Source organism: Megascapheus bottae, chromosome 25, assembly GCF_031878675.1.
Source record: "Megascapheus bottae isolate mThoBot1 chromosome 25, mThoBot2.hap1, whole genome shotgun sequence".
Lineage (NCBI taxonomy): Eukaryota > Metazoa > Chordata > Mammalia > Rodentia > Geomyidae > Megascapheus > Megascapheus bottae.
Window position 1 is genome coordinate 26075028 of NC_143533.1, and position 25954 is coordinate 26100981.

The 25954-nt window shown below is 46.0% G+C and overlaps 1 protein-coding gene across 1 annotated transcript in view; it reads left to right on the forward strand.

The window, feature by feature from the left end:
• The window catches only part of Ryr3 (ryanodine receptor 3), a 295306-nt gene that overhangs the window by 135707 nt on the left and 133645 nt on the right, over nucleotides 1-25954 (forward strand). The window contains exons 22-32 of the mRNA XM_090357798.1: nucleotides 6017-6233; nucleotides 7330-7434; nucleotides 8937-9040; nucleotides 10435-10518; nucleotides 11908-12067; nucleotides 13581-13728; nucleotides 14516-14724; nucleotides 15459-15633; nucleotides 21460-21668; nucleotides 23456-23631; nucleotides 24486-24522. Of these exons, the coding sequence (XP_090213924.1) occupies nucleotides 6017-6233; nucleotides 7330-7434; nucleotides 8937-9040; nucleotides 10435-10518; nucleotides 11908-12067; nucleotides 13581-13728; nucleotides 14516-14724; nucleotides 15459-15633; nucleotides 21460-21668; nucleotides 23456-23631; nucleotides 24486-24522 (1624 nt within the window). The remainder of the gene's footprint in view (nucleotides 1-6016; nucleotides 6234-7329; nucleotides 7435-8936; nucleotides 9041-10434; nucleotides 10519-11907; nucleotides 12068-13580; nucleotides 13729-14515; nucleotides 14725-15458; nucleotides 15634-21459; nucleotides 21669-23455; nucleotides 23632-24485; nucleotides 24523-25954) is intronic.

The window sequence follows — 25954 nt, forward strand, 5'->3', positions numbered from 1 at the left end:
AGATGCTCTTTAGAGCCACTTGAGCCAGCCCTTTTTGTTCTGGTATTTTTTAGATAGGACTCCAGTCCTCCTATTGACGTTTCATGCCATAGTTAGTATGACATGCACACACGACCAAACCCAGCTACAGTTGAGACGGAGACTTGCGTACTTTTTTGCCTGGGCAGGCCTAGGATGCAGTCTCCTGATCTTAGCCTCCCATGTCATGGGGATAAAAGCTGAACACCTCTGCATCCAACTATTGGTTGAGATGGAGTCTGAAACATTTTGCTCAGGCTGGTCTCAAAGGCCAACCCTCCTGATCTCCACTAACTACCCATGTAGCTAGGATACCAGGTGTGAGCCAGAGTCAGCAAGAGTAATTACTCACTAGACTGTAGGTCAGCGTTTGCCCTCCTGCCTAGCTGTCGTGAGTGCCACTGGAGTTTTCTTCCCTGCAGCGTCCTGAGGGTGATAGCTCTGTTCCTTATGGAACCAAAGTGGACACGAGACACAGACACCTTGGCACCCACCAAAGAGGCTCAGATGCCAAGAAACCCTTATTAAAAATAAAAAAGGAATCATCCCCATCCATCATCAGTAAATGGCACCAGAGCATTTACCACAAGGAGATCGTGGGGAAAGCCAGGACTTGGGTGCCACTTTATGTTTTGAAGAAAAAAAAAAGAAGACATTTTCTAGAGAATATATTACAGCTATAAATTCCCATAGACCAATTTAATCATCTTACATAACTATTACCAGCCCCTTCTAATTTACAGAGCAACCATATCCCCTAAAGCTCTTGATATTTTGGGTTTCTGCTTATTTTCTATTGGTATACACTAGTGTTGGCTAGTGTTCAGGTACCCAGCAGCTTTGCTGTGGTTAATGCTGTAGAAATTATTGCTAAAATAAATATACTTGTATAGAGAGCAAGATGGAGCTGGCTGGATTGCCCCAGGCTTTCATCAGTGCTGGCCAGTGAGCAATAAAAAATTTGGAAGGGTCTATACCTCAGGTTGCTCTTCAGTCTTAGAGATACAGACTAAGCATGTAATGGTGAGTCAGTGGCTTATTAAAGACTGGTCAACAAAGCTTGTACCTCTCTCAGCAGTTGACACCTTGTCATTTCTGGAGTCTTCAGTGGCCACTGAGCATAAGGAGACCTCTTCTAAGACTGAAGTGACTCCACGTCTGCTAGCGATCTACAGATGATAACAGCATAGCCCAAGGAAAGGAAACTAGTCGCCTATGCTAAGCACAGCAAAATTATGCCTTTTACTATTTTTTAATTCATGGATCAATCTTATGAATCTGGGTATTCACAGCCCTTTCTACAAATTAGCAAGCAAAAATGCACAAAACTCAAACGATGAAATTAAAATATTAACAGAATTTATTTTCGAAATGAGCCAAGTAAATAAACTACACATTTTCAGGCTCCTATGCTTCTTAGTCTCCTCCTGGGGCCATGGCTGAAACACTTGTTACTCTGGGAAGCAAAAGAATCCAAGGCCAATGACATTTATGGTAAACACTTGCTGAGAAAACCAATCTTCTAGTGTGAAACATCTGACTTAGAGGAGGACCCTCAGGGGCTGGCACGCATGTTTCCACAGAAGAGAGCAAGTTGATTTTTAAAATCCATTGATGCAGGTGCAAAATGGCTGAGGATCCTGAGCAACTAATTCTGGCCAGGTGCAGTGACTCACGTTTGTCATCTTAGGCTTAAAAAGTAGATGGAGGAAGGGCAAAAATGCAAGACCCTATCTGAAAAGAAAAGAAAAGCAATAAGTGCTAGGGGCCTGGCTCAAAAAGAAGAATACCTGCCTTAGCAAACCCCACAAACACAGAAGAAAGGGGGGGAAATAAAGCCGAACTAATTCTTAAATTCTCTTTATTTTGAATTTGCCATTTGTTAGAAGCTAGGAAATGCAGTGGATGTCAAGAAGGAAGGGGATATCCAGAGAAGAGAATTGCACAGGCTCATTGTACAGTTGTATTTGTAAAGGAGGAGAAGGGCTTACAGGATAAATACGAGGGGTCTGGTAAAGTGTATGTTAAGAGAAATAGACAAGATAGTTCCTTTGCTGTTTCTCTTTGTGCCCCCATATATCCATGCCTTAGGCTTCTGAGTTGTTGAATAGGTTCAGTAGCTTCTACTGCTCCTTCATGAGAAACAACCTTGTCAGTAATTTGAAAGTTCCACCTATTTGATTATAAAATGTAGTCATATCCACTAAGGTTGGAGCCCTTGCCCAACTCAGGCTGCAGTGTGTGGCCAGTTTCTCTTCTCGACTTCTGTCTCTGCCCCAGCCCTTCCCTGGAGCTCCGGAGTTCAGTCAGGAGGCTTGGCTGACAGACAGGCAGGCCTTGTAGAGTTGGTGCAGTGTTCTTCTGGACCTGGGCAGTTTGTGGCAGTTGTTATTGTTGTCTTTGTCTTCAGGGGTTCTTCTGTGCCTTTTGGCACAGCCTTTCCCAGTCCTGCTAGCTGCTCCCTGGGTCCCAATCACACAGCTCACCTCCCCTACTGAGCCTTCTATTTGTCTTCCAAAAAGCAGAACCTTTTGTGAGATCTTGTCTGGCCTTCCAGGGGGCAGCATCTGGCCCTACATTTAGTAGAAGGGATATTTGTTGCCACGTAGTTCCTTTTCTTTGGTCTTTTGTCTCTCACCAGGAAAATGTACCCTTTTCTAAATTGCAGGGACCCATCTTTATTCTGAGTACCCTGGCACCTCCTCAGGAGACATCCCAGGTGGAGAAGGCACCCTTTCTCCAAACACCCTTCCCTGTCTGGGTGCCGTGGTTGGTGGGCAAGGCTGCTGGAACTATTTTTTGGTATAGTCTGCACAGCAGGTCTAGCACCTATATTTAGAATGCCAAGATAATTTGGCCTCTGAGTCGTAGATTCACGGATCTGCCTTTTGGCTCCTTGCGAAATTCAGTCAACTTGAATGCCAGGTACCAGTCTCCTCTTCGCCTTTTGTCTATGATCAAGTGCTGTATCATACTCCAATAATTAAAGTGGGTTCCTAGCATTTTATTTCCTTCTCTTAAATATTTACCTCAAATGTACGTTTTATACCTAGTAATTTCTTTTGAAATAAATAGGTTTGCATCTACCAAGGCAGTCAGGAGGAAACCCACAATTCTGGTGACCGCTGCTGTGTGTTGAGTCCCATCCGCGGGCTGGCAGGCTGTCCCTGCCTGGAGAGAAGCAGCAGAGCTGGAGGGGAGCCTCTGCCCAGGCCCATCCATCCCACCCCCAGCAGGACTTGGGAACAAGTGCACAGCCTTGTCTTCCACCCAGTGAAGCACGACGAAATCGTGTTTGAAGACAAATGCTTCAGTGAGCAGTAAACACTGACTTCTGCCAGAGTTAATTTTTCATTTTACAGCTTTTGTGCCTGTGAGAGGAGAGGAAATTTATAACCAAATTACTGCTCTCATTTTAATAACAAAATATAATTGCAGGAAGCATTGTTCTCTTTAAATAAGACATGACACTCTACCTGTCTTGATTTGTTACCTTCCCCACAGATTTTTTTAGTGTTAAGGAAGTACCTAAACTAAGCCCAACTGGCAAGAAAGAGCACAGATGAATGAGTAAGTCCATCTAGAAGTCCATAGCTGTTTCTGGAATCAAACATTAGTAACAGAACACACTTGCATGAGAAGAGAATGCCAGAAATCTTCCCACAGTAATTCTTTGCTTGAAGTGATCCAGTCGTATCCTAAGGTTGCAGCATGTCAGTCACGCCGTCCTCTATGTTGTGCATGAGTCTGGGAGGTTCTCAGCAGGTAATCCCAAGGGTTGGTCATTATTTCCTGAAGGCTCACTAAATCCATAACATGCAGGCTAACGACTCGATTTCATTTTAATGTCCTTGTGAATGTCCTTCCTGTCCTTAGTAAGTGTAGATGATGCCCTGTTGCCTAACTCTTAGGGTGGGCACACTGCGGGAAGGGGCCATTGGTGTTTAAAATTTTTACAGGAGTAAGTGGGAGGCCTCATGTACATTCTCTAATTTTAAAACAGCATTTTATTAAAAAAAATACTGTTTGGACAAAGCATTCCTATTGGGAAGGGAAAAACAAAGCACTTAACATTTCTCACTTGGAGAGATTTTTATTTTCCAGTTTCATAATTAGGGGTTTTCCACAATCACACTTACGTAGCCAACACTGAACCTTCTTTGCAAGGCTGTGTTTCTAGAATGTTCCAGTTAAAGGAAGAAAGACCTACTAGGAATAGTCTTCTGTGATCGCTTTGCTGATCTCTCTCCACACACACACACACACACACACACACACACACACACAATTCCTATAGCTCCAAAACAAAGCTGACCCTTGGTCATCTGGGCCCAGTTCATTCTTGTCTCCCTGTGACTGTTTCCATGTTTCTTGTATACAAAAACAAATGCGATTGTTTGGATAAGCAAATGCTTGTTGATGGCAAGAGCAAAGGAATGGACCAAGTTATGTGCTGCCCTGTATGTCCTGTGTGAGGTCTCTGTCTACCTGCACACCCTGGGTGTCCTGCGTAAGGCTGCTGTCCACCTTCAGATCCTGTGTGTCCCCCCTGCAGGCTGCCCATCTTGCCACATTTTTTGTTTGTTTGCTTGCCATTCCTGAGGCTTCAACTCAGGGCCTGAGCACTGTCCTTGGACACTTTTTGTGCAAGGCTGGCACACTGCCACTTGAGCCACAGTGCCACTTCCAGCTTTTCTGTGTCTGTGATTCCAGGAATCAAACCCAGGGCATTGTGCGTGCTAGGTAAGTGCTCTACCACTAGGTCAGGTCATGCTCCCGGCCCGCCATGTTTTAATTACTTGAAAGAGTGATCATATTTTCTGATCACCTTGTGGGTTTGTTTTGATGTTTGTGTTTGTTTTTTGGTAGCAGTGTTAGGGATTGGATCAGGTCTTTGAGCTTGCTGGACATATATTCTACTACTTGAGCCACAGCCCATAGTCCTTTTTGCTTTTAGTTGGCGTTTCAGGGTCTTGTGCTTCTGCCCAAGCTAGCCGTGGATCAAAATCCCCCTGCCTCTACCTTTCATGCAGCTGGGACCAAAGGCATGTTGCCCAAACACCTGACTTGTTTTGAGACAAGGTCTTGCCTGAGCTGCTCACAAACCACCTCACAAGGATTACGGGAGTGAACTACCATGCCCAGCTTCTAGTCACTATAATATGGTTGCAGATGATTTGTGAACACTCCATTTGTTGTTATAAGTGTCGACTCACAAGTAGTATCATTTTGAACTAGCTCTCTCTTGCTTTCTCGTCTTTACTGGTGAAACTTCAGAGTTTAACTTTAACCTAACATATGGATGGGTGGGTGGATGGATGGACAGACAGGGACGGACAAGACATGGGAGTACTTTGGTATGATATTAGTCAGTGCCTGTGCCATTTCTTGGAGTCTCAGGGAGCCTTTCCCCTGCCTCGAAAGTCATAATGGGGACAGCTGGGGTTAACAGAGGTGGGTGGTGGTGACACGAGCGTCTTGGTGAGCACACACGCCACTGCAGCCACCACCCCTGAACTCCCCCGTGGCCACTTCCGGGAGTCACAGCCTCTGGAGTGTGCCATTTCTGATCATATTAATAGAATATCCTTTGTTCTTTATAATTACAGTATGCTTTTTTCTTTTTATACGTGAGTAATTTCCCTCAAGGACACATGAAGTTCTGGTGTTTCAGCATGTTCTTGACTCCGTGTGATTATCATTACTGCACTTTGCAATGTTTTAATATCGATAGTACTAGGACAGAGAATCTCGGTGATGTGCATGAGTAAATCTTTGAGAGCATAGCTGATGTGAGCATCTGTGTGTGGTACTGGGACTCTCGGTTCTCTCTCTACTGCTTCTTGTGCATCTAAGGATATCTACCCTGGTGGATCTAATTCAGTCACTTTCTGACCTAATGACTTGGGGAGTGAGAGTGAGGACTCATCTCTAATGACCATTTATTTCAGTTTGGCCATATTTTCACGTCTCTATTTCTGGTCTCTTCAAATGACAGAGTACGTTTCCTGATGGGTGGCCGTCACGGAGAATTTAAGTTTCTTCCTCCCACTGGCTATGCCCCGTGCTATGAAGCCTTACTTCCAAAAGAGAAGATGAGATTGGAGTCTGTGAAAGAGTACAAACGTGATACTGATGGCGTTCGAGACCTCTTGGGTACCACACAGTTCCTCTCCCAGGCCTCTTTCATCCCCTGTCCGGTAGATACCAGTCAGGTAGGCTCAAACAGCGAGAAATGCAAGCCACACCGAGGGAGTGATGGGGTAAACTCCCATGTCTCTGTTGTCTTTGAGCTGTTCTTACCAAGTGTTCTGCAGAATCATGTAATATAAACAGCTATTATTCTTTGTCCTTCCAATTCATATATCGATTGAGTTGGTTAGAGATTTGTCTCCCAGTAAACATACTGAGTGCTGGTGCTATACAAGGCATGGTATTCCATGAACAATAGGGAAGAAAGCTTTCAGCACCAAAAATCCAGCACTAAAATCCAAGCTGAAGATATGAGAAGCAAATATGTTATTTCTTTAAAGACCAAGTTGATAAATGCTAACTAAGCAGTTTGCACAAATACTTGTGCAAACGGTACCCTGCTAGTGTGCTTCTAGGAGTTGGTAGACAAATTTAGCTCAGTCAGGGCCCTTAATGGGCTTAAGTGGGGTGGGACATATGGGGTGCAGTAGGGTCATAGGAAACAAAGTAGGGACAGGTGAGTGTTTGTGTGGCTGGACCTTCAAGGAGGGAGAAACATGCAGGAGCAGGGTGGAAAATAAAACTGAAAAGTTAGGATCATAGGGAGGAAACGTAGTGTTGTCTTTTGAGAGACATCCACTCACAGAGTCCTGTAGGAGCTCCCACCGTATTGCAGGTGTCAGGGAAAGTAAGGAAGGACCCTGCCACCAAGGGAGCTGGGTTAACAGTTTATGTGAGTGAGACCTCCCTCATCACGCAGAATGTTTCTGGTGTGTCTTTCCTTGCATTCATGTGACCTTGTTGTATTCATCTGTGAACAAGTGTTCGTGAGTTTGCTTCTTACTCCTGTGCAGCATAACAGTAACAAAGTAAAGTTGAGGGGGCAGGGGCAGGGGGAATGCTTCACCTGGAAAAACATGTAGCACAGACATCGTAGGGAAGGCATGGCCAGAGACTGTGGGAGCTGGGGCAGGAGGCAGGAGGTGGGACAAGTGTGGGTGGTGCAGCCCCTCCTTGCTGAAGGACAAGTGAATTTAAATGGAGCGCCTGACCCCCATGGACTTGACAGTAGATTTTGACATAATTGATTCTGCTTTCCGCTTTCTCCTTTTCCTTCAGGTTGTTTTACCACCTCACCTAGAGAAGATCCGAGACAGACTAGCCGAAAACATCCATGAACTTTGGGGAATGAATAAAATAGAACTCGGCTGGACTTTTGGCAAAGTATGTATTTCAGTGACCAGAGCATGGTGGAGGACTGGAGGGTCGGGTTTCCCGAATGGTTCTTTTAGCGCAGATGAGTATAAGAGCTCTGCCAGCTTCCAAGCCACTCCCCTCTCCAGCTTTCGTGATTTTCAGAAACAACCTGTTTTTGTCTGTCTGTTGCCAAGAGCCCAGAAGAGCCCAGCCCTTCACAGAAGTCAAAGTCCACCTCCCATCCCACCTCAAGTTCTGGCTGTTTATTGGGGAAATATGGGGTTAGTTTTCCAGCCCACCCTCTAAGAATCACATCTCAACTTCTCCCATTCAGAAAAAGCCATGGTCTTTGCACAGGTGATAATAACCCACCGATTCATTGTCTTGAATCAGAAATTGTTGAACATGGCTTTCAGATACATCATTAAGATGAATGGACACTGAAGGGAGGTTAGATAATCTCTCACTAGAAGGCATTTTTCAGAGAAAATGTAAATTGACTTTGTGATTTGTATAAGGTCATGTCTAAAGATGGAAAGAGGTGAGTTCTGCGGCTTCCTTTGACTCTGCGCTCTCAGGTGATACATAGTCCTCTGAGTTACTGCTTGTACCCTGACAGTTGTGTAGCCACACAAAACGTTCTCCTCCTCCATAACCACCTATCTACCAAGTGATCTTGTAACACCACAGGCCTCTTCCTTTAGAAGACATAGCGCAATTGTGATTTTAGATGTAATCCTACAAGTATTTTACCACTGCTTCCTACCTCATTGGACAGTTGATTTCATAAGGTTGACTATCTGTACTCGTTATTGATCTCCTAACTGACCACTACGGTTCCAACAAATATTGGGTGGATAAGTTCATGTTAATCTCATCATTCAACGCAATAACATGAGCCACATGTGGCTACTAAGCACTTGAAAAGTAGCTAATCTGCATTGAGATATGAGAATATGAAATTCACACAGGAGCCTAAAGACTTAGTATGAAGAGAAGTAATATAAAATATCTTGTAAGAACACTCATCTGGCTTTTTGTTAAACTAATAAGTAAAATACACTTCTGACATTAATTGCACCTATTCTTTTTCTTTTCTAATGTGGCTACTAAAAATGTAAAGACACGAATTTGGTTCACATTTTCATTTGTGTCTGCATTTCCAGTAGACTCTGGTCAGAATTTTGTAATTTTTCACATACGAAAAAGTGCCACCTTTCAATAACGTGAAGGTGACATGAGTTTTGAGCAAACAGAAGCCAGACTGCCACCTATAAAGTGACTTTCCAGAAAGTATGTCCTAAATGCAGGCACGTGCCTAGAAATAAATCCACACGCAGAAGCCCTTGGCCGCTTGGGCCCATGTGTCATGTGCTGGAGACAAGATCGTCTGCTCACCTATCAGCACATTACTGTCTCTTGCCTACTATGAATTTCCTGGACCATGACCCATGGGAGCGCATTTCTGTTTCCCAGTGCAGTGCCAGCTGTCAAATGTAAATTACATTCTTTCTTACATTGTCACCTAGATACGGGATGACAATAAAAGACAACACCCCTGCCTTGTGGAGTTTTCAAAGCTCCCTGAAACTGAGAAGAACTACAATCTACAAATGTCAACTGAAACCTTAAAGTGAGTACTTAATTGATTTGAAGTTTGAACAATGAGTCCATCATTTAATGTTTTTAGACCAACCTTCAAAGGTGTGTCTCTCTCCCATGAAAACAGACTGATAATTTCATGTCACAAGAGGATTTTGCATAGTGAACTCAACCACCGTTGTTATTTAGTGTATATAGTTCTTCGGAGACCATTTTCTGGGAATGTGGAAAAGGTATAAGGGGCTGAATAAAAGAACAGAATCAAAGGGTCAAGTGTGTCTTGTAGTTTATATGAAATCAATCAGGAAAAAAAAAGATAAGGCATTTGTAAACCAATAGAAAAACTTGTCTGATTCACTAAAATTCTATTTTAAAACAACTTGGAGCTTCTTCATGATCTCACCTTTGATCTTGCCTAAGACCTTAACTTTTCTAGCCCAAGTTGGTGTCTCCCATTTTGAATTCCTTTTTTTTTTTCCAGTCGTGGGGTTTGAACTCTGGGCCTGGGCACTGTCTGTCCCTGAGCACTTCAACTCAGGGCTACCACCTTACCTTTTGAGCCACAGTGCCACTTCCAGTTTTCTAATGGTTAATTGGAGATTAAAAATAAAAGTCTCACAATCTTTAGTGCCTGGGCTGGCTTTGAACCAGGATCCCCAGATCTCAGCTTCTTGAGTAGCTAGGATTACAGGTATGAGCCACCATACCCAGCTTGAATTCCTTTTGTATATGTTGTCAGTTCTATTTCTGTGCAATGCAAAATACTCTGACATTGCTTGGTGGATGTGATAATGCTCTGAGGAGTTCGTCTTGAAGGCTCACCTGTGGTGGGATATCCTCAGTACTGGTGATGCTTGCATTGTATGTAGTAGTGTCAAACATACATCAGAGCATCACACAGACATCACAACGCTAATGGATTTGATATTAGGATTCTATTTGTCTTCTGAAATTAGAAGTCAGATGTAATTCAGAGCGAATTTATCAACTAGAAGGTATCTCTAAAGGCAGCAGTTTACAGCTTCCCTTTTGTGTCCTTTGCTCACTGTCATCTAAATCAGAAGCTGGCAAATTATGGCCCCTGCAGTGATCAGAGCAGCCACCTATTTGTATAGAATAGAACTTGTTTATAGCAAATCCAAGCTCATTGGTTATGTCCTATTTGTATGAGAGAGAAATTTATTATTGTACAGCCAAGCTCATTGGTTCACATCTTGTCTGTGGCTACTCTTTCCTTCCATTATGATGCCTCAATAGTATGGCCGTAGACGCTTCATGTCTGGACACTGCGTGCAGGAAACGTGTGCGAGCCACCAGTGTAAGGGAATGGCTGTTGTCCGTTTTTATCAGCTCAAATATGCATTAGGCTCTTGCTGTCCTTTGTATCAGAAGTGACCGTAGTCTTCTTCCTCTGTTGTGTCACAGAACGCTCCTGGCCCTCGGATGTCACATTGCTCATGTAAACCCCGCTGCTGAGGAGGAGCTCAAGAAGGTGAAACTGCCCAAAAAGTAGGTGGATTTCCTAATGGGTCAGAGCTTCAGTGCTTCCGGCTGTATCTGTGAGCCCAGAGGGTGGGAATTCCTCTGTACAAGCAGTTAACAGCCTCAGTAGTGGCTAATGCCAGCTCCTGATAGTCCCTCCCTGCTTAGGAGACAGTGAAACACTCAGGTCGGAGCCTGCTGAAAAAAGGATTTCAAGGTCTCTCTCTTTTTTCTTTGTTCTACTTAGACCACAGAATGCTCTGTTAGTTTTGAGCTGTAGGTGTGGAGATTGCAGGTAGCTGTACCGCCTGTGATATCTGAGAACAGCCTGTGGCATAGGAGTTTGGAAACTGTTCACAGTGACAGCAAAGATTCACTCCTCTGGCACTGGGCCAAACCTGAATCTCGTGCAGGAATTGGTGTGTGTCTCTGCCAAGATGCCATTTGGTCCCTAGATCTGTGTGTGTCCTGCTGTCCCTCCCACTATCGCATGGAGACAGGGTTGCACCGTCTCACAGATTCAAATGCCTCCTAGCGTGAGCACTGGGCTCCTTGCACACCAAGCCTCGTGTGTGGACTCAGCCACACGAAGGTGCCACTGCTTGAGAGCCAGGAGGTGCACCTTCCCCATCCTCACACAGCACTCCTGGAGCCGTGAGGCGTCTGGCTGAGACTGGGGTGGATGCCCCTCCATGTGCGTTGATTCTGCCCAAGGGCAAGTGTCCTGAGAAAGATGAGCAGGGCAGTGTCTTAGGCTCACCACAAACACTGTTCATCCTGCCCAGCAGTGTCTGTAGAGTGAGCCCTGGTGTAGCCATTCGGGTCTGAACCAGCCTGGCAGGAAGTGATCCTGAGGCTGTTTCAGCTGGACTCCCTTTCCCGCCCCAGTGTGATCGACTGCTCTCCTGAAGGTCACAGGGTCACAGCGCAGTGAGCCCTGCCTTCTTGACTCACTTGGTTCGGATGACACTCTCTCACAGCTGCACATTATCTCAAATTAGAGACATTTGAGCTAAGCAGCTAAGATCATCTCAACAGCTCAGACTCACTCGCGTTCTCAATCATTCTAAGACCGAGAGACCATTCTGTGCAGGAGAACATTTAGGTCAAGTTCTCATCCCTGTCAACCTGGTTGTAACTTTCCTGCATTGTGGAATAAAAACTGAGGTGAAAGAGCTTCTGATAACGTTGCAGAATACTGAATCATTTGTAAAGCATCTTTTCCGGGGCGCAGCGATGGATGTGTACTGACCATCTGTTTTCTCCAGCCGTCTCCTCTGAAATCTGTGCCACAGAGAATGGTTGAATAGGAGCTTTATCTATAGGCTTAAAATAGATTTGAGCTATCTGCAATGAAGGGATGGGTAGATGGACAGACAGACACGAATGTGTACATACCTTTGCATTTCCGTGCAGCTACATGATGTCCAATGGCTATAAACCAGCCCCTTTGGATCTGTCGGATGTGAAGCTCTTCCCACCTCAAGAAGCTTTAGTGGATAAGCTTGCAGAAAACGCACATAATGTTTGGGCAAAAGACAGAATCAAGCAAGGATGGACCTATGGCATTCAGCAGGTGAGAAGTGCTGGCTCGTGCTTGCTGGAGAGGTTAGAGGCGAGCATCCACCAGCATGCCATTTTGCTGGGGAGAGGTATCAGATTGGCGGGTGGGGGTGGCCCTCGTGCCGTCCCTTTCCCTGGAATGCGTTGGTTATTTATAGAATCACGGAGTGGATGGCATTTGTAAAGGTCACATTGGCATTGACTCCAGGCATCATTTCAACTTTGCAGAAATGGATAAGGTTTACCTTTCCCTCTGTGAAGGAAAATGCACTTTTGCCCGCTAGCTATATTTCATCTCAATATTGCTCACGCTGATTACATTGTAGAGAGTTAGGCTTTTTGTGTCACTCTCTTAGGCCAAGGTGTAAGGAGCAGGTAAACATCATACGCCAGTGGTGTTTTAGGGATGTCCCAAGTATCTGTTAGTAAAAATGTAAGAAGGAAAAGCAGCCCAGGAGAAGGGCAAAGCAGCTGGCCAAGGAGCCAGTGCCTCCTTACTTCAGCTCGCTGAGCCAAGGATTCCAGTGCAGAATTCCTGGCCCAAGCAGGAACTGACTTAAAAGCCCAGATTCACAGCAGTGGATACCCCCCGAGCTATCTCACCCTTTCCCTGTAAGTATTAACTTTGCCTTAATAATCACCAGTACTCGAGTGAATGCCAGGGAAGTCCAGCTAAGTTCATTTATACCTGAGCCTCTAAACACGAACAAATCTAGAAGCCAAGAAACTTGCAGCTCTGCAAGTGTAAGTGTGGAGACTGAGGAAGTGCACACAGCATTGTGCACCCTAGTTTGAGTGGCTTTTTCTGCAATTGTTCTACTGTCAGTCCTAAAGATGGAAGGGGCCTCTGCTTCGGACATGTGCCTTTTGTGATAAGATAAAAATGGGCCCTCTCAGGGCTGGGAGTTTGGCCTAGTGGTAAGAGTGCTTGCCTAGCATGCACGAAGACCAGGGTTCAATTCCTCAGCACTCCACATACATAGAAAAAGCCAGAAGTGGTGCTGTGGCTCAAGTGGTAGAGTGCTAGCCTTGAGAAAGCCCAAGGACAACGCTTAGGCCCTGAGCTCAAGCCACAGGACTGGCAAAAAAAAAAAAAAAAAAAAGATTTAAAAAAAAATAGGCCCTCTCTGGCTCTGCCAGCTTTCTTAAGGACTCTCCATGAAAACTTTTAAAGAGCCCACCGCCGTAGCAGCCCTCAGTTCAGTGACTTGAGTTTTCATAGGGAAATGTGACGTAAATCCCATCTGCCATCTTGGGAATGGAGGTTTCTAATCAATGTCTTGACACTTTGTTTTATTTTCTGGCTGGCATTATTCAAATCTGTTTTTAAGCTTTTTTTAACATTTTTTTTAATTGGTGCAGTTTTTCCATTTATACGCACTTAATCCTGAGTAGAAATGGCAAATGTGTACACTGTTAAATATGAAGGCGCTTGGAGAGATGCTAATAGACTGGGAAGCGCCATCTAGGCAGCCAAGAATGTGTGAGTGGGACGAAGCGTCTTTTCTTTCCTCTGCTTCATGTAGGATTTGAAGAACAAAAGAAATCCCCGTCTGGTGCCATACGCTCTACTGGACGAACGTACCAAGAAGTCAAACAGGGACAGCCTGCGTGAAGCCGTTCGGACATTTGTCGGTTACGGGTATAACGTTGAGCCATCAGACCAAGAGCTAGGTAATGAGCTGAGATTGATGAGTGATTGTGGCTCCAATTGACTAAACAAGTCCTCTTCTCGGACAATATTAATTTTAAATCAGTGTTCATTTTAAACAGGAAGTGGTATTTTTTTCTAAATGATGCGTCTTTAAAAGTTCCTTGGAGTATCCTCCCATTGACAGATGCTTCTGTGATGGTTGCTTCTGTGACACAACCCCATGGAGAAGGCGTAAGGTAGCTACAGAGAACCCGGTCATAGAACCACGCCATCTTTCTTCTCTTACTCTCCAAAGAGTGGTAGAGAGGTCGCCTTGAGCTGAAGAGCTCAGGGGCAGCGCCCAGGCCTAGATGAAGTTCAAGCCCCACAACCGACAAACAAAACCACAAACATTGACTATCACCTTGCTTTCAGATCAGATGGTCCCTTCTCCAAGTTCACCAGCCATGTCACTAGCTTATGGTTGGTGCCCACAGGGGCTCATGGGATGACTTTGAAGTCAGTCTTGAATTCAAATCTTTTCTCCTTTGTTCATTAGCTCCGTGACTTTGAGTAAATGAGTTAACCTCTCTGAACCTCAGGTTTTCTGCCCTGACTTCATACTGCGACTAAACTGAGGGGTGGATCTTAAGGGTTAGCTAACTGCACAGCCGTCCTCCATCCTTTGTATTGTTACCACACGGTGGTGGTGGTGGTGACTGTTGTGGTACCAGCAGAATACTACATTGGATGGTGTCCGCTAAGTCCTGTAATGAATGCTCCATAACCAAGCTGTGTTCTCCCTTCCTTCCCACATCTTCTCCTCAGTAGCTGATCCAGCTGTAGAAAAAGTCAGCATAGACAAGATCCGATTTTTCCGGGTGGAGAGGTCTTACGCCGTGCGGTCTGGGAAGTGGTACTTTGAGTTTGAAGTGGTGACTGGAGGAGACATGCGTGTTGGCTGGGCCCGGCCTGGCTGTCGGCCCGACGTGGAGCTCGGGGCCGACGATCAAGCTTTTGTGTTTGAAGGCAGCAAGGTGAGTGCATGCAACACCCACAAACCTCTCTGCTCACTGCAGGTCTGGATCTGGGCCTTTACAGTGGCTAGCCTACACTATCACCTATTGAAGAAAAGTGACATTGTTTTAATGTTTTTTGCTCATTAAAAAAAAAAAGTACTGGCTGATTCTGTAAGTTACATTTATTTATTGTGTCAACTTGCGTCCAAGATGATACTGTTTGTACCATCTTAGGAACAATTGTTGGTTAAGTATTTTTTTATATTTACACTCTGGTCAGTCAACTTGGTGACACCTGTTAGTCTTTATGCATTATTAATTGTAAGAATAAATATTTTAAAAGTAACTAGTCTATAGCACCGGCTAATAACATGTATTAAACAGTACCCTGTGATTGTCTCTTAGTTTTTTGTCTTCTGAAAGAGAATTAGGTACTCAGATCCTTCCTATTATTACATCCGTATCAGCTCTTTTCACCCAAGCCCACTCATTAACTCTACTCCACAACTAAGTCATTAGACACCAAGCAGACAGTATGTTGGGGGAGGGGTGTCTTACCAAATTTCCCCAGAGAGAATTCTGTTTATATCTTCGCTGAGTGGAATCATGAGACTCGGGCTGCCCTCTGTGAAGTCTTGTATGTCTGTAGGGTAAACCACTCCTCCCTGGGACGTATTTGGTAGAGAGGGGAATCTTCACCATGACCAAAGGGGATGTGATGTGTGTTTCTTCAACTGAGTCTTGTTTTGTAGGGCCAGCGCTGGCATCAGGGGAGTGGGTATTTTGGGCGAACGTGGCAGCCAGGAGACGTGGTGGGATGTATGATTAACTTGGATGATGCCTCAATGATTTTCACACTGAATGGGGAGCTGCTCATCACCAACAAAGGCTCCGAACTCGCCTTCGCGGACTATGACACTGGGAACGGTAAAGCCACCGCCCTCCACGCCCCTCCTCGTTGAATTGGAAGAAATCTCGGGGATAGCTGAGTGAGCCCCTCCGGTATCTTTAGATTGTCCTGTGCATAATTAAAACGCTGACATGAAGACTTTTTTTTAATGATACTGGGGGTCGGACCTGGGGCCTTGTACTTGATAGCAAGGTGCCGTCACTTGAGTCACACCTACAGCTCCTTTGAGGGGTAATTTTTAGATAATGTCTCACCTTTAGCCCAGGCAGTCGTGCATCGTAAATCCTCCATTTATACTTACCTTAGTGGCTGGGATGATAGCCATGAGACGCCATCTCAGTCTTTTTTTAATTGGTGGAAATGGGGTCTTGCGAACTTTTTGCCCAGACTGACCTTGCACTCCTCTCTCTCAGGCTTCTGAGTAGTAAGGGTTTCAGGCATGAGTAGCGGCACCCAATTCAAAGACAGCAATTTTGAAGAATCAAGACAACTAATAGGTAGAAATTCTAAACTGAGGAGCTCTAATTTTCTGCCTGTACCTTGACACTTTAGGGTCCTTAGGGTTCCTGGTAGTGTATGTGAGAGGCTAATTATAAAGGAACTAATGACCTTGGCAGGAGAGAATAATTAGCGAATTAAAGCATTATTCTTATATTCTGATTTGGATTATCCATCTGCATGTTTTTGTAGTTGAACTTGATGTTTTGATGAGAACTGTTGAAAGAGAAGAGTTAGCTATTCCATTGAATGAAATAAAATTGGCTTTGAAATTCGAACATGCTTTGAAAACAAAGCCGAGCTGCACAGAGGATCAATTAGAGCATGCCGTTTCCTCTCGGGAACAACACACGATGCACACAGCCGTATGTTGGCACAGAGTGAAGAAGAGCACTAGGGTACAGGTCAGCAGACTTGCTCCTGTCCACGTGTGTAGTTCCCTGGAATCTTTGCCTGGTCTACCTGGTCTTCTTTACTAGACTAAGAGATAAGATATCTCTGTGTTCCCAGATTTGGGCTCCTGTGGTGGTGATTAATACCTGCCGTCTGCACAGGTCTATGCTTGGCCCAGTCAGAGGAGGAGGATGCCTCTCTGGGTCAGGATGCCTGACTCTTAGTCTACCTCTGCACCTGCCTGCCTAGGCTACTTTAGTTAACTTTTACCTCTCTAGGCCTCATTCCCCCTTCTGTTAATGATCAGAGATCTTACAGCACTAAATTCCTGACTGCCGAAAGAAAGTCTATGCCTAAAAAAGCAACATATACAACTGTACTGGCAAAAGCGCATATGATATAAATGTTTTTTAGAGTGTGCCACAGCACTACTTCGAGCTTTTTCTGTGTATATGATGAGAAAACAATGAGAACTTGGGAGAGCCCAAAGCCTTGATACTCAAAGCATGCTTTGTCCCCTTATCAGAGATGCAGAACCTCAGTGCCATGTCAGTTCAGAGGCAGAAGCTGTGTCCCCCCAAGACACTCCAGGGCGTTTATGCACTGTAAAGTCTGAGACATGGAGGTCTAGAGCATGTGCCACATACAGTGGTAGCAGCACTAAGGAGCTCATTTTCCATTGGTAGAATAATGAACAGGAAAAGATGGCTGCTCAGTTATAAATGGCTGGTACAGGAGAGAAAGTCTGCAAGCAGGATTTGAAGTGAACGTTGAATAAAGAATGTGAGCCATCTGCCACTGCCCACTCTAGGATGGAATGGGACTGGGGAACTTTGAGCATTGCTGGAACAAGAGAAGGTTTGCACGTGGAATTTATGAATGATAGTGTAGGAAAGGGAGATAAAGTGCAGAGGATAGCCTTCAATACCAACCCTCAAGCTTCCTCATGCAAGAAAGCAGATCTGAGAATGCACACCCTTGGACTTCACCCTCTAGGAAATGAGCAGCTGTGGCAGAGTGTGAGCAGAGAAATGTAATAAAGGAGGGAAAGGTTTCAGAGTAGTGCTGCTTTCAGATCATCTGTGTGGTTACGAAAGAGATACCTCCCGGGCCTTTCCTGTACCATGTTATGATATGACCTTCAGAATTGCAAAGTCTATTATTAGGAAGCTGTTTTATAATAGAATTGTACTAGAATATGCTCTCTCATTATGCTGTAATATTGTGTCATGCTTTAATAATACAGAGACAAGATAATCTGAAACTCTTTCCAATCTGGGTTTGCTCTGGAGTTGGTGGGGGGGAAGCAGAAAGGAACTTAATGCCACATTCTTTGAGACCAGTAGCCCACGGTCTGGAATGATGGAATAGCCTCTCTGTTCTTGGCAGAAGTAGAAAGGTGCAGCAGTCTTGCCTTGAGTGGTTAGGAAAGCCATCTGTGAAAATAAGCATTTAGGCGTTGTATCAGAAAAAATATCCCACAGGCTTGTGTTCTGGTCACCAGCATGTCATCCTTGATCCAGGCCAATATCCCAGTGGGAAGTCTTTAGTTCTTTACAGGATGAAATATTGTGTGGCTATTTCTTTCTATGGGCCACTTATAAATTGTCATCTCTTGGTCTTCTATATCACAGATAGTATGATTTTACCTGACTCCTTACAATTTTTCTAATCAGGCCTGGTCCCTACCTGGCCATCCTGGCTTTTCATGTTTTCACCTAAAAGTATTTGGAAGTCAGGAGCCTCAAAGCCTTCTTTGGTCCACATTGAAGGAAAGAGTTGAAATCCTGAGCATCTCGCCAGAGCAGGAAGAGAAAAAGGTGTGGCCCCGGAGGAATGTCTGTCCACAGGTTGCTGTGCCCATTGTTCAAGTTGTACACACCCTCAACTCTGGGTGGCTCTACAGTAGCAAGGCTGTTTGCAGGAAGTTAGTAGCATCTGTGCATACTCTGGGGCCAGCACCCTTGGCCTCTGTTTCCTACAAGGGCATACTATTACCGGGTCATCCTTACAGCATGGGCTGTAAGGTTGAGGCCAGGAGATACCCTAAGAATGGTCTGGGAACATCCAGTACCTGACTAGCCTCAGATTTCGTGTCTCCTAGGCTCCTTTTCTGAGCTCCCCAGCTCTGTCCCTTTATCCCCAGGGAGTCCTCAACATTCCTGCCTCCCTTTGTTTCAGCTGTCACCCTCCTACTTCCCCACAGTGCTCAGCTCTCTTTTGCAGGGACAGTGTCCACCCACAGGAACAGCACTTTGCTGCTAGTTCATCCTCTGCCCTGGGACACGGCCACTGTTTAAACCCTGTAACTTCCTCTCACACCTTGGCTGCTTCACCTTGGAACAAGTCCCATCTCATCCCATTGGGTCACTCCCCTTGTCTTGACCTGGGCCAAGGTGGATGACACCTCAGTCTTTTTTACCCTCTGTCAATGTTGTCCCTTCTTCTGATGCTTGGTAATGATGAGGAGCCTGACCGGGGGAAGGAAGGGGTAGAGGGAGGGTGCTTCATGCAGAAGTACCATTTCGTCTTACAGTGTGGCGATGGCTGTGACCAGGAGTCATTCGAGTGTCTCATCTGCATCAGCCCAGGAAAAAGAGCAAATGAACGTGGGAACATGTCCTGTCTTCTGCCAGGGCAAGGCTGGCTGCTTCTGTGGCCCTGGCTCCAAGATAAAACTCTCATGTTGAATTTTGGGGTTGAGTTACCCCCATCACAGAATAACCAAAATACTCTCAACAGCAGAGACAGTTGCAACAACAACAAAAACTTTCACTCTTGTATATTTCATTCCTTGTCCACTTTTCCACACGCTCCTTGGATCCAGTCCTCCTGTCTCAGCACCCAGCAGAGCCCTAAGTCCCCAGACTGTGGTTCCGGACATTGTGCTGATACCAGTGCTGTGGTCAGATTTCCAAGGTTTCTTTATTCATAAATGTTTCCATCTGTAGAAAGGAGGTAGTGTAACCTAGCACAGTCCCCAGGGCCATAGCAGTGGCCAGGTGGGTGCTGTGTGGCTGTGGACCGTGCTGATACCAGTGCTGTGGTCAGATTTCCAAGGTTTCTTTATTCATAAATGTTTCCATCTGTAGAAAGGAGGTAGTTTAATCTAGCACAGTCCCCAGGCCATAGCAGTGGCCAGGTGGGTGCTGTGTGGCTGTGGACCGTGCTGGTCCCGTGGAGCAGACCATCTGCCCTGTGGCGGGGTGGGCTGGGTCTGGTCGGAGTGGTAGGTGCCCTGTGAGAAGCCATTGTGGTCAGTCTGCTAGAATTGCATGGATATTCTCTCTTGTTTAGCAGAGAGATTAGACATACCCGTGTGCTAAATGATGCATGCATAGTTCCTTTTTAAAAACCAAGTAGCCTATGAGAGATTTGCTTTTTGCTTATCTAATGTACAGTTTACATAGAAATGTCATAGCAAGCTAGTAACAGCTGGCTTGTCTAATAGTGCGATTTGGCCTTGGTGTATGTGAAGTAAAGCCCTTATTGGTGAATCTAAATGCTTCCAATTTGGCCTTTAACTTTTCCCCAAAAGGAACATGGAGTGGTGCCAGTTTTCTTTGTTCAGCTATTGGCCTGAGAGCACTTCTTCCTTTTGAAGCTCGTGGTGGCCTTGGCGGTTCTCCAGCAGCCTGCCTCCCACATCCTTCCCCAATCTGAGATAATTATCCTTGCTGATTTATTGGCCCACAATTATGATTTATAAATAATCCACACACAGGAATAGCAGAGTTTGAACTTCTGCTCTGATCTGTTCTGAATGGTAACACTGAAACATGATCAGGACGTAGGAGTGAGCCTGGATGGGTGGCAAGAGCTTTAAGAGGAAGCAAAGAGTTTGTCCTGGTGCTCAGTTGAACCTCTCCCCTTCCTGCTGAGGTGTGGAGGACAAAGACCCAGGAGGATGAGAGTTGGGAACCTGCAGGCACCTAAAACTTCTTAGAACTGTCCTCTCAAAATGTGAGGAACCCCTAGACTCTACTTTCACTGATGGGGACGTTGAAGGCCAGAAAGTCTAAGCTCCAAGTCACCCTTTAAGGGTAAATTTATTGTGTTTGTGTAAGGTATAGAGCATGAAGTTGTGAGCATACAGAAGGTTTATAGACTAAAGAAATAAGCACAATCATTATCTCACATAGTTACTGGTGGGGTTTTGTTGTTGTTTGTTGATCTGTGGCAAAATTCTGCTCGCCAAGTCAGTCCTTAGATTTATTGTGTTGTCTAGTTTTAGAAGCATTTACATTTCCCAAGGCCTAAGAATAATTGTAAATAATATAAGTAGAGGATTTCACTTTTTCTTTTACTGGCTTGACCTTTCCTGATGATTTTTACTTCTCGAGGATAATCCTGCCTGGAGCGTTGGGTTAAAGGGCCTGCATAGCAAGCTCAAGACCCGAGATTCAAGCTCCAGTAATGCAAGAAAGAAAAAGATATCAGCAGGATTAATCTTAGTTGGATGCCATGGCGAACATTGTGTTCCCACTTACTCAGGAGGCTTGAAATGGGAAGATTACAGTTTGAGGCAAAAAGTTAACAAGATCCCAGCTCAGTCAATAAGCCAGGTATGGTAGAGTTCATCTTTCTCCACAGTTGTACAGGAAATGTAAATATAAGGTGATTATGGTCCAGGCTGGCCTAAGCATAACTGTGAGACCCTATTTAAAAAAAAATAGAAGCAAAAAGGACTAGGACAAGGCTAGGGTAAAGCACCTGCCTTGTAAGCGCAAGGCCTCAGGACCGGAGAAATATTTCATCACCCTCATCATCCTCTTAGCTGAATGATTGCTTTCCCTCAGTCATTTTAAATCAAACTCACCTTTCTTTCCTCTATACCAAGGGCAGTCGTCCTGTCCTGGTAGCCTTCCCTCCCGCGCCCTGTGCTTCCTCCTGGGGCCCCTAAGGAAGCAAAGACTCGGTGCACGAGGGCTGAAGTGGAACTGTTTCTGCAGGCTTTGTGCCCATCTGCTCCCTGGGACTGTCTCAGATCGGGCGCATGAATCTGGGGACAGATGCCAGCACCTTCAAGTTTTATACCATGTGTGGCCTCCAGGAGGGCTTTGAGCCTTTTGCCGTCAACATGAATCGGGACGTTGCGATGTGGTTCAGTAAACGCCTCCCGACCTTTGTCAACGTGCCAAAGGATCACCCCCACATAGAGGTAATGTTACACACCCATGGGTGGCCCTGGCAGGGTGGGTGGGCCATGTTCCCATCAGTTCTGTCAGCAGGTAGCCGCTTACTCAGGCCTATGCCCTTGCTCCTCCCAGCCACCCCTGCCTGTCCTCAGAGCCACAGTGGCAGGCACCTCACTTACTCCAGGTCAGCAGCATCTCATGAGATACAATATCCTGTACACATAGCCTTGCAAACTGGTTCCCGCTGGATTTTCTCTGGGATCATCCTATCTGCTCAGGAGGCTAAGATCTGAAGGTTGTGGTTCAAAATCAGCTGGGCAGAAAAGTCTACAGGACTCCAATTAACTAGCAAAATGCCAGACTGGAGTTACAGCTCAAGTAGTAGCATACCAGCCATGAGCAAACAACCTGGAACAAGAGCATGAGGCGCTGAGTTCCAGCCCTGGAACCAGAATGTGGGGACAGGGGAGTACGTATCCTGAATGAACGCGTTACTGATGGCTCATAACTTCATTCTGCTAGGCCATTTAATTTCAGCAGTGCTGTTGGTGAGATCCTGGGCTAGATGAGATGGTGGATTGTAATGCTTCTCTTTCTAGGAGAAGATGGAAGGAGCAGATTGGCTTCTGGTTCAGTGTCTGCTTGTCTCTGCTGTACCTATGCCTGCCATGGTGTTTTCATGTGGGGAGAAGGGTGAGGACGGACAGCCAGACAGAAAGATCTATGGTCTTATGGCTTACTTCGTCTGACTCTTAAGCCTCATCTGACAGAGCCTCGGCACTGCCCCTGAGCTCTTCAGCTCAAGACTAGTACTCTACCCCTTGAGCCACAGTGCCACTTCCAGTTTTCTGGTTGTTAATTGGAGATAAGAATCTCACGGAATTTAGTGCCTGGGCTGGCTTTGAACCGTGATCCTCAGATCTCAGCCTCTGAGTAGCTGGGATGACAGGCGTGAGCCACTGTATCTGGCTTTAAACGTCCCTTAAGTCAGCTCTGTGACTTCAGTATGCAGCAACTCTTCTTCATACCCCACTGCCCCTCCCAGGCTTACCTCATGGACCTTCATTTTCTGATGCCTCCCTGCCATGACTCGAGAAAGGTAGCTGTGATGCTTTGGGAAGTTTGGCTCCCCTTGAACACCTCCACTTAGAGAAACAGCTAGACTACACACAGACTTGTGAGCCCATCCACAGATTTAGGACTGGAACTGTTGGCTAAAGAGCTGGGACGAGACTTAGATTTTAAGAAAGTCATTCTTACTGGGAACCTCAGTGTATCTTCCAGCCACCATACTCCACAGTGCTGGACATCACGCCAGGTATTAGAACAGGGGCCGAAGCGGGCCGAAGCGGGCCGAGGACTGGGAGACGTGGGAGCCTCTAGCCTCTGTGGGAAGTCCTGTCTTTGCCAAGCCTTGGGCCTTCAGTACATGTCCTTTACAAGTTCCCATGCCAGTGTCAAGGGACACCTTCAGAAAGGTTTTCTTTTCAGCCCTGTGCCCTGTGACCTAACAGGTGAGCCTTCCCATACACTGTGTCACTCTCTGACATTTATCCTCCACCCTTGGCCTTGAAGAAAAACCCACCAGGAATGCTTTAAACCTCCTCTCTGTCCAGCCAAGAGTGGATCCTTTATGTGTTACAGGACAGGGACCAAGTCATGATGAGAATGGTAGCTCAGTGCTCACCAGTGAGAGAGGTTCTAGTCTACAGAGCCTTTATTACTCATAGTTGGGGGGAGGCTGCAGACAGGGAGGAGCAAGGGCAGCCCCTCTTGCTCACCAGGTGAGAATGTGCACTGGTGTTCGCAGGTCGTGAGGATCGACGGCACCATGGACAGCCCTCCGTGCCTCAAGGTGACCCACAAGACGTTTGGCACCCAGAGCAGCAATGCCAGCATGATCTACTGCCGCCTGAGCATGCCTGTGGAGTGCCACTCCTCCTTCAGCCACAGCCCCTGTCTGGACAGCGATGCCTTCCAGAAAAGGTGAGGGAGACCTCCAGCTTCAGAGGCTCAGTATGTGCTCCGAAGCCGGCTTTCTGCTCACTCATCTGTAGCCCAGCACGGGAACTCAGTGGGTAGAGATCTCTCTGCCTTCAGTCAGATACAGTCATGAAGCGGTACGTGTACATGTACACACACAGGATGTGTGGCGGTCAGGTCATACTCTGGAATTCAGGGTGAACAAAGCTAAACTGGGTCAGACCTGGTGAGGAAGTTTTTGCGCTCCTCCAATCCTCAGAACTCAAGTGTCCTTGCTGCCAGCAAGTCCTGTGGCTTGGGTCTGCTTCTGTGTGAAATTAGACACATCTCTGGGCAAACGCTATCTCTTGGACCGCCTGGGGATTATTCAGCCTTGCAGCTGTGTGTGACTCTGGAATTCTGTGGCTTCTTCCTTCCTGTCAAGGAATAGATTGTTTGCTGTCTGTCTTTCCTTTGATGTCTGTTTTTAATCACTGATACATGCATGCTGTCCGGGGCTGGCTCGTGCAGATGTTCTGTGGCATTTTACTATCCACCAAGCTTTTAAATAAGCACACACATCTGGCTGAGGGAGCAGGATCGATCCATTTAGAGGCACCTCTGCATATGTTACTGCCCCCTCGCTAGCCACTGGGCTTTCACTTGGCATCTGTGTGGAGGGACCAAGTTGAAATCACAGCCCTGCCTGTGCAGCTTGCAAATGAACATTCCCAAGACCCACGGCAATGACTCTGGTGTGGAGAACAGCCAGCTTCCTAAGCGTGCCCTGCTCGTTAAAGGTGGATCAATGGCCTGTCAGAACATGGGGGTTCTCTACACAGCCAGATAACTAAGACATGGATTGTTTCCCCCTCCAGGAAACAGATGCAGGAAATATTCTCTCCTACAACAACAGTAAGTAAATGTGCCAGTTATGCTTTTCATTATTTGAATGTTGCTATGCCTTGTAATAAGCCCCTTATAGCAAAGATTTGTCTAGAAATCTTCTTTAATTGCCAATTCTCTATCTTTTAATATCTGTCTTCGTGTTTCCAGAACATCTCTGTGACTTTTCTCAAGTGAAGGAAAGGATACTCAGTGCAAAACAGACACCCAGCTGGAGTTCCTAACTGGGAACCGCTGTGCCCTTCGCACGCTTTGCCACTGGGGACCCAACTCTGCCTTTCCAGTGGAGTGGTCCTAGGGAGGTTCTTGTGTTTGCCTTCTGTGGCACCGTCTACGGTCCACTCCCCCACATCTCTCGAGTGCCAGGAGACGAGGCAGGAAGCCAGCCCTGTTCCTTTTCCATAGCCACATAGTAGTCAGAAGGCAGTGCCCCCGATTCCTTCCTTTTTCCTCACTCTTCCTTCATGCCAGGGATCTAGGAAAAACTGCAAGCCATTCTTTCTATAAAGTCATTTGAAGCCCTCAGTTTGTAGGCTAAACGTCATCAAGAATAAAGTTCTGTGAAGATACAGTACCTGGCATATTGTGGCACTTTCCCAAACAATCCCTACACAGAGGGGACAAGAGGCCTCTAACGTCACACAGTGAATAGCTGACAGCACCAAGAGTCAAGCCTAAGCTTTTTGGCTGACCCCTTTTCCTGCCCAGTGGAGAAAGAGTGCCAATAGGAGTCACTGTATTAAAAACAAATCTGCTAGGTATCATAAAGGTGACTAAGTAGTCACCTCCCTCATGGTAAAGGAAGAACCTCCCTCAGTTCTGCAGCTGTTGCTGTAATGTGGTGTATGCTTCGTGAGTCATAGGAGCCTTGCTGACCACGGCTGTCCTTTCTCAGCCACTTGAAGCAGGTTTGGCCAGGGCCTGGGCCTTTTCTTTTGTGGCCTCTCTTCAGGATTTCCAGAAATAAATACAAAAATCTTGGCCCTCCTATAGAAGTAGAAAACAGTGGGACTGCTCTGGCCCTTGACTGTTCTCCTCTGGTGGCTGAGAGGGTGAAGTGGCTCCACTGGCTGTTCTGAGCAGCTGCCGGGATCACACCACACGTGTCTCCTGGACAGTGGATGAGAATTCTCTGCTCCTAGTGTAAAGCAAGGCATGAGGTAGACATTCAGGAGCCAGTCTATGGGCTGGGAGTGTGGCCTAGTGGTGGAGTACTTGCCTAGCATGCCCAAAGTTCTGGGTTTGATTCCTCAGTGCAGCATACTTAGAAAAGGCCCGAAGTGGTGCTGAGGCTCACGTGGCAGAGCTCTAGCCTTGAGAAAGCCCAAGGACAGTGCTCAGGCCCTGAGCTCAAGCCCTAGGAGTGTTTTAAAAAAGCCAGTCTAGAGCATAGTTGAGCTCTAGAGAGTGACTTGGCTGTCCTGCCCGCTCTAGAAGATAG